Source organism: Trichogramma pretiosum, unplaced genomic scaffold (assembly GCF_000599845.2).
Source record: "Trichogramma pretiosum strain Unisexual culture from Peru unplaced genomic scaffold, Tpre_2.0 scaffold11, whole genome shotgun sequence".
Lineage (NCBI taxonomy): Eukaryota > Metazoa > Arthropoda > Insecta > Hymenoptera > Trichogrammatidae > Trichogramma > Trichogramma pretiosum.
The window spans coordinates 1,040,145-1,048,298 of record NW_019641702.1 but is presented as its reverse complement, the minus strand read 5'-3'; the positions used below and the strand labels follow the sequence as shown (position 1 = coordinate 1,048,298).

The 8,154-nt window shown below is 38.7% G+C and overlaps 1 protein-coding gene across 1 annotated transcript; it reads left to right on the top strand.

The window, feature by feature from the left end:
* The first annotated feature begins 3,023 nt into the window (after positions 1 to 3,023).
* Positions 3,024 to 5,459, top strand: LOC106653819 (serine/threonine-protein phosphatase 6 regulatory ankyrin repeat subunit C-like). Its single transcript, XM_014373398.1, has 3 exons — positions 3,024 to 4,334; positions 4,536 to 5,291; positions 5,352 to 5,459. The coding sequence occupies exons 1-3, from the start codon at positions 3,024 to 3,026 to the stop codon at positions 5,457 to 5,459; spliced, it is 2,175 nt and encodes a 724-aa protein (XP_014228884.1).
* Positions 5,460 to 8,154: the final 2,695 nt, after the last annotated feature.

The following is an 8,154-nucleotide window of genomic DNA, read 5'->3' as shown; positions in this document are numbered from 1 at the left end:
GAAAAAAAGACAAAATTAAAAGTTGAACGAGGAGGTCTGTGCATCAACAAGATAGAACCTTATTTGGCTGCTAGTCTGGATGGTAAAATAGGCACAGATACCGTAGTTGAATATAAAGCTCCATTTTGTGCCCGTGATTGGACTATATCACAAGCTTTAAAAAAAACACTAATCCAAAATATTTTCCATAAAATCAATAAAAATAAAATAAATAAAAATAAAATGAATAAGAACCATAATTATTACAAATACAAGGCCAAATGCGAACAAGTGGAAGAAGTAAGTGCATTTTTGTCATTTATACTTCCAAAGGAATTTACTGCGTCACTGAAAAATACGACGAACTATTTTGGGGGAAAAAAATGAAAAAAAATTTGAAAGCTTTTTACTATGACAGTTTATTACCAGAAATTTTAAATCCTAGAGTATGTAGAAATATGCCTATCAAGGAACCACAATCTGTAATAGACGCTCAAAAGGAAGCGCAAGAAAAACTTAAACTAACAACAAAGGCAACGATAGGGAAAGGACCACCTAAGTCAAAAAAATCAAAACTTGATTGTGGAAAAATTGATGTAACAGTTAAGGAAGAGGAAGAAAATATTGTTAAAACTCCCAGTGAAGAAGTATCATGCGTTAAACTTGATTTAAAAAAATTCACAGAAATTGGAAAATCAAGGAGTACTAGTTCGAAAAATATTGTCAATAATGATTGGCGACGATTAAAAGCTCGTGTGACAAAAAATTTCAACATTTAAACAAAAAATCTTACGCACACATGAAAGATAGGTCAATGATTTCAAAAGTTGCAACGGAAAATCTAAGCCCTGCCTGACCTCTTAATACCAACTCGAATCATCCGATCGTAGATTTAACTAATCATAACGATAATTTGCAACCTCTACAACTTGAAGAAGTTGAAATTTCTAACCCATATATTGTAGACGAACTCGATTCGAAAACAGACGAAAACCAAATGAGCAATCAAGAATACCAAGAGTGCATTAATTTAATAAACAATAACATTGATCAAAATACAGTTGTAGCAGATATCATGAACATATATTATAAGTTGGAAGATCAAGATATAGAACTCGCACAGAGAATTCTTCGACAATTTTTCCGGAATTCGAAATACATGACGTTCAACATTTTGTTTATAGAACATTATTGAAGCCTGCAAAATAAGGTACAAATTTTTTGCAAATAATTGGAGGTGCCGAAAGTGCACATTGGATATGCTTACACTACGATGGAAGTGATCTGACACTCTATGATAGTTTGGGCTGGGCAGAGTTGGTCTCGGTCTCGGAAAGTAATATTTTGATCCCGCGGGTAACAAGGCAACCTGATGAAATTTCTTGCGGAGTTTATGCGTTGGCATTTGCTGTAAAAATAGCACTGGGGGGGGATCCGAGAATGATACAATATTCACAAAATGTTACGAAAATGAGATCACATTTAGTTCAAATAATAAGAACCAAAAGAATTTCGCCTTTTCCACGATTAGTAAAAATTGATAATATTGAGAGTGAATCTCGATGAGATCTAATGAGATAAAGTGACGTGTTACTTGTTCTCGTATACGTGGTAAATACTATTGCGTAGTATTGCGCCGTTGTGCGCTTAAGAGAGTTAATTTCTTTTCAAAAATTGTATTATCATTAAAATAGATTAATTAAAACAATTTTTACTAATATTCATGAATAAATTTTTTTTTCAGGATATGGATTTACATCAGTCATTGATTATTTTAAATTACTTAGTCATAGGTGTTATCATAAATATTCTACAGATAAGTCATGGTTATGTCTGTAATGTTTGGTCCAATGTTTATTAATTGTTTTTCAACAGCACAAGAAAAATGCTTCTCTACCGAATTATATACTTCAGTCATACAGTCATCAATACATAAGAAAAAAAAAAGTTAATTACCACTTCAGCTTATTATTAACATTGTATAAATTTATAACTACATTTATGTTAAAAATATTAATTACATTTTTAATAACCTGAAATAGAAAATTTAGCTATTTAAAACTACTTGGACAAGTTTTAAATTACTATGGATATAATTAATTCTAATTTCGACCACAAGATGGCGAGTAACTTTATATATAAATCTGCAGGTGGAAAAATAAAGATAAGTGTATAAAGCAAGGCAAGATTTCAGAGCTAGTATTAACTCCTTCTTTGATTTCATCAAGGAATGCATTCCATAATTGGTATATTACTGCCGTAGGCCACGAAAAACAGAAAAGTCCCAGAGTACGTGTAATTAGTGGCCAAGGCGAAGCCGAGGCCGATAAACATGTGCTCTGGGGCTTTCTTATTCGCGACATAGGCCTGTATACTATTTTTTATACACAGTGCCCCGAAAATCGCTCTTACCGCTTTGCACAGCGGCAGGGAAGTAGTCACTTTTGGGCCGCAGGTATGAAAAAAAAGTTAACACCGAAATTGAAGAATACTTCAATTTTGAAAAAGACGCTGGAAAAATGAGATCATCGATTTAAAGTCTAGCATGTGTTGCTGAGAGTAAGGTTCGATTCAGAGTTAGTACGGTCGATGCGCACTGATGATCAGTCACGTAATGCATTCAAATTATACAGAAGCAGTTTCAATGCAACGTCAATGCATCCATGGGTAGTGCGTCTCTATATCTCTCTCGTGCATAAGTTGCGACACTTACAGTTGGAGTCTATTAATTCTGTAACGATTAGAAAGTGAAAGTTCTAACGAAGTAGGGGCGGGGCTTAGGCTTATCCACGTACTGTTGTTATTATTGCAGCGTGCGCTACACACAAGATTAGTCCCTACTACTCTGCATGTACGATTTCTTCTGCTTTCTAGAGTTACATGCATCTCTTACATATAGACCATGTGCTTCAGTACACGTTACGATGCTGCAGCGTAAATAGTATATAGATCGCAGCAAGTGATTTTCTTGAAAAAAATATATATATCTTCTTAAATTATAAGTGACTGTGTTTTTGTGTATGTAAGTGCGCTAAACGATAAACATGCCGTTCGATAATGAATTCGCTGAAAGTATCGTTAACAAAATAAAGTTAGAAAAAATAAAGAACTTACAAAAAAAGTTCAATTTGGAGATCGAAGAAGAGCGAGTTGATTTTCTCTGTAAATTTTATCTTTTTATCAGTGATTGGAAGGGCCAAGTTTTTGATCTCCGAGACATTTTTCAGGATAAAGAAATTGAATATCTACTCACAGATTCTGTAAATTATTGCCATACCAAGTATTATCGTATGGGATATGAATTCATTGAGTTTGCGGTACGCTCAGGTTACAAGAATAAACCCGAAGTCGATGAAGACGGTAAGCCACTGTTGCGTCGCACGACAGCAATTCATCTCGCGGCCACACGTGGTGTCGGCAACACCATCGAAAATCTTTTCAAAATATACGATAAGTTTAAAGTGAATTACATCGATGAATCTGGATTGACACACTTCCACGTGGCCTGCAAGTTTGGATTTGAAGATGTTGTCGAGAAATTCCTCGAACAGGGCCAGGATCCCAATTGTCTTCCCCGTGATACGGACGGCAGCTTCTTCGAACCGCCGCTGCATCTGGCCCTGGTTAATAGGCACAAGGACGTGGCTAAATTGCTGCTGAGTCATGGCGCGGACCCAAATTTGGTCAATGCAGAAGGATTGACCCCTCTGCACATTCTAAACACAGCCACGATGCGACACAGTGTTAATAATTTGACGATAATATTGCTCACCCGTAGAAACTACAAATGTGTGGGTCAGTCGGTTCAGGTCGATGCCCGGGACCAGATGGGTCAGACCCCGCTTCACTACGCTCTCGCTAATGGACATAAATACTCTGTTCAAGTGCTGCTGGAAAACGGTGCCAATCCGATTTTGGCGGACGTGGAGGGATCGACTCCTCTTCATATTATTTGCAAGAGGCAAAGCGATAGCGACTTGGCGGGGATATTCTTCAGAATGAATGACGAAAAGGGTAAGCTGATTCCGATCAATGTCCAGGACAAGTTGGGCAATACACCATTGCTCTTGGCTCTAAAGTACGGAAACAAGAAAGTGGCCCAATTATTGATCAAAAGAGGCGCCGATCCAAGATTGGCTAACAAGGACGGATTGACCCCTCTGCACATCATTTGCCAGTATTACTATGGCATTAGTTTGGCGGCAACAATATTGGAGATCGGCGCAGAGGAACATCGGCTAGTTCATGCCCCGGACAGTTGGGGTAACACACCACTTCACTATGCTCTGCGGGGCCGCAACATGGATATGTTTGGATATCTGTTAAGTAGAGGTGCGAATCCTAATTTAGGCAATGCCAACGGATTAACATCTCTGCATATTATTTGCAAAAGAGATGGCGATGATGACGATGATAACGGTGATGATGATGATGATAACGACGACGAAGATGACGACGATGATGATTATGACGACGACGACGACGACGACGATAAGGACAATGCGATGGCAGAACTATTCTTTAAGATTATCGACGATGAACAGCAGACGTTACAGGTCAATGCCCGAGACGAATTGGGTAACACCCCGCTACACTATGCTCTGCGCAGCAGATACAAGAAGATGACCGAATTATTGCTGCGAAGAGGCGCAAATCCAAATGTAGCCAACGAGAAGGGATCGACTCCTTTGCACTTCATTTGTACGAGAGACGAGCTCCGCGATGATGAATTGATAAAATTATTTTTTAAGATCAACGAAGAACTCAATCAGCTGGTTCAGGTAGATGCTCCGGACAATTCAGGCCGGACACCTCTTCAATGGGCTGTAGCAAATATTATGCCACACCTGGTCGATGTACTATTGGATAATGGTGCTGATCTATCCGAATTCGTATTTCCAACGGCGAGTGACTTTGAAGAGGGATTTCGAAGGTGGAATGATCATATGTGGTTCAATTTTAAATTGGATGCAGCATCTGGTGCCATGGTCGTTATCGAGTGCCTAGAAAATAGAGGATACGAACTAAATGAAAGCGACGCCTTAGCGGTCATGACGTTTTTCGCGAGTAACGGCTTGTTCGAGAATTCGCAAGAATTCGAAGAAGGTTGGTATGATGATGTGGAGTTCGCGAGCAAAGCAATAGAAATAATGATGAATCCTGATCTGTCGCTCGACGAACTGATCCGGTTACGACCCGAAGAAGCCGCAAAACAACTCACATATACCGACTACTATGAGTTATCGTGCCCGGAAAAATTGTATATGCTCTCCGAAGATGAAAATTGGGCTTGTGTTTCGCATCTGTGCGAGGTAATGTCGAGAAAATTTTTTCAGCGATGGACACTGGCATTTTACTTCGAACTGATACAGAAACGGATGCCGATTCTTTGCTGTGAATTAATCCTCGAGCAGCTAAAGAACGAAGATTTGTACAATATTTGCTTAGCGTTTACAGGCCAAAGTCATGATGTCGATTAGCATATTTGTAGTATGTTAATGACATTCAAATAAACAATGTAAAAAAAATAGTTTTGATTTTTCTATTAATAAGCACACGATCATATGATGTAAAAAATTTTATTATGAAATTTTATTATTTTTATTGTATATTTTTTTATAGTATTTTTATTGTTATTATTTTTATTGTATTTATTATATATTTATTTTTCTTATTAAGGAATATAAAGATTAAAATAATGAGATAATATATGAAGAGATTAAAATATGTTTTTATTACCATAGCACCTAATTGATACAAAGACAATGTTGAAATGCTTAAAAAAACCAAAAGCATTCAGCTACTCAAACATTCCTGATTCGACTCCAATTTCATCTCCGATTCAAGTTGAAAGTAACTCTAAAAAATCAGGTATTAGCACTATTCGCACTCTATCAATTCGCAAATGGTGATCTTACTTTCTCATATTTTTTCTTATATTGTCAACATATCCCACGTAAAAAAAAATATCAAAACAGAGTTTTTAGTTTGGTTTTCTGAAGATAGCAAATAATTGATGATTTATCAAGTAAATTAATTGAAATATTTCTTAAAATTTCTTGGAACTGCTATTTTTTTATTTAAACAATGCGTTATAATACAATCGTAAGCTTCGCGCTTTAATACTACGTAATTATTCATGAAGGTATTTTGAATTATTATTCGTAAAAACAATCGAATTTGATCCAATGAATAATCCAATGAAAATATGCAATCAAACGAAGCTCGCGAGCATAAACGAAAGGGTTTAAAATTACGTCGAAATTAATGAAAATACCTATCGGTGCACTTTGTGAAGCTGCAGCGTTCATTGATTCTGATATTTTGGCCTGGAATTGCTTGTTTTCTCGTTTCTTTCTTCCTTTCCCTTCATTACTCTCTTCTGGTTAGCGAGCATTACAAGCATTCAACGATGGCTTTGTTATCTCGTTGGCTCGATACTATCTTCGTTTTTTTTTTTGGCCCGAAATGCACGACTACTTTATTTTCGACGACGATCAATGACTACCATTAAATTTAACGAAACTCGCCGCGCTCGTTCAAAGGATACGCATAAAAATATCTTAAGCCGATAAGATTGAAAGAACTCGCGCGTGTGCGTGTATTTTTCTTACTCGTACGAACGTCTTATTCAAGTTTGTATTTGAAATATTCGGCATTTAATCGAAGAAATGAAGCTCGACAAGCTCGATCGTGTCACTCAAAGTATCGTACCCTTTTCATGCTCAATCGGGCGAGATTCGCAAGTTAGCCGAGTAAACGATTCTGACGAGTCATCGCGACGAACGCGTGCGGGGGCGGGAGGGTCTAGCTTACTCAATGCGACATCTTGACCAGTACGCGCAGCGCGAGAGTTAACTCGAATCTAGCTCGTGCGCTCAATCACGAAAGTTTGGAAGTGTCGAGTTCTCGTCGTAGTCGTCGTCGTCCGCAGCTTGTTTAGTAACACACCGCAGCAAAGTCCTCCACCGATCTCTTATAGCCGCGCTTCTCGAATTAACTGGCGATACATTATTTGTAGAATACGAGCGTGTGATTCGCGCAACTGATTGTCCCAGTTTTCTCGCTCGACCTTTGCTCTATATTTAATCAATTGGCTCTTTAAGCCGCATTAAAACTCGAGCTTCGCTTATGCACACGATACGCAAATGAGATGGTTATGTGTACAAATGCCCGTAACGATCAAGCTCGCGCGCACAAACACACACACTCACGCCAACACCCGAAAGTTTTAACAACGTCAATAATTCCATTTCGTTAGTCGGGGCGTGCAAGCTCTCTGTCTGTCTTTCTCTCTCTCTCTCTCTTTCTCATCTGGTTCTCTCGAGAGGCAATGAATACGTATCAGTGGCCGCGTATAACCCGAGTAACCTTCCGATCTCTGGCAAATAATACCATTTCTCAATCTCAGCGCGAGCTTTACCCGGCTTATCCTCTCGAAAGCTCTAGACACACACTCAGACTCTCGGACTCGCTCGCGCCGTGCAGACTACTGCAGCAGCAGCCATCAGCGGCGCTCGCGTTTCTTGCCGAATGGAAAATCGAAAAAACTACTTCTGACGCGCGGATCTCGGATATTATTATTATCATTGTTATATGTGTTTTTGTGCTCTAGCGTAGTCGTGCACTCAAAGAAAATTGGATGTGCACCGGGGAGCTTGGGTCAGCGCTTGGCCACCGTATAACGTGGCTCACCTCGATTTAAATAGTTTCATATGGAAAAGTACATTGTTTACATAATGCAGGCGGGTTGCGCGCGCGGCCAACACGGCTGATCAACATGATTATTCCAGGCGAGCGAGTGAACGTCAGAACAGAACAACGTTTACGCGCGTATATATACAGTATGCATTTTATTGAAAAGTCCAGCAGTGTTTCGGACAATCTCGCAAATTAACCGCGTTGTACGTGTGCATTCGCGAGATTTGTAATCGCAAAATTCATCGTGTAATAGACGAGGAACGTACTGCATGCGTATAAGCACACCTTGGTCTAGTTGGCTAATCAGGAGCTACCTATACTGCATGAAACTGACTTTAACCGGTCTTGTAGGCATGGGCATGAAGGATTTTTAACTTAAAATTAAAATGGCATACTTTGTTAGTGGCTTTAGTCAAGTTTGCATTAAATGTTCAAGAACCAAAGGGATGAAAAAAATAGTCAATGTCCCCAGCG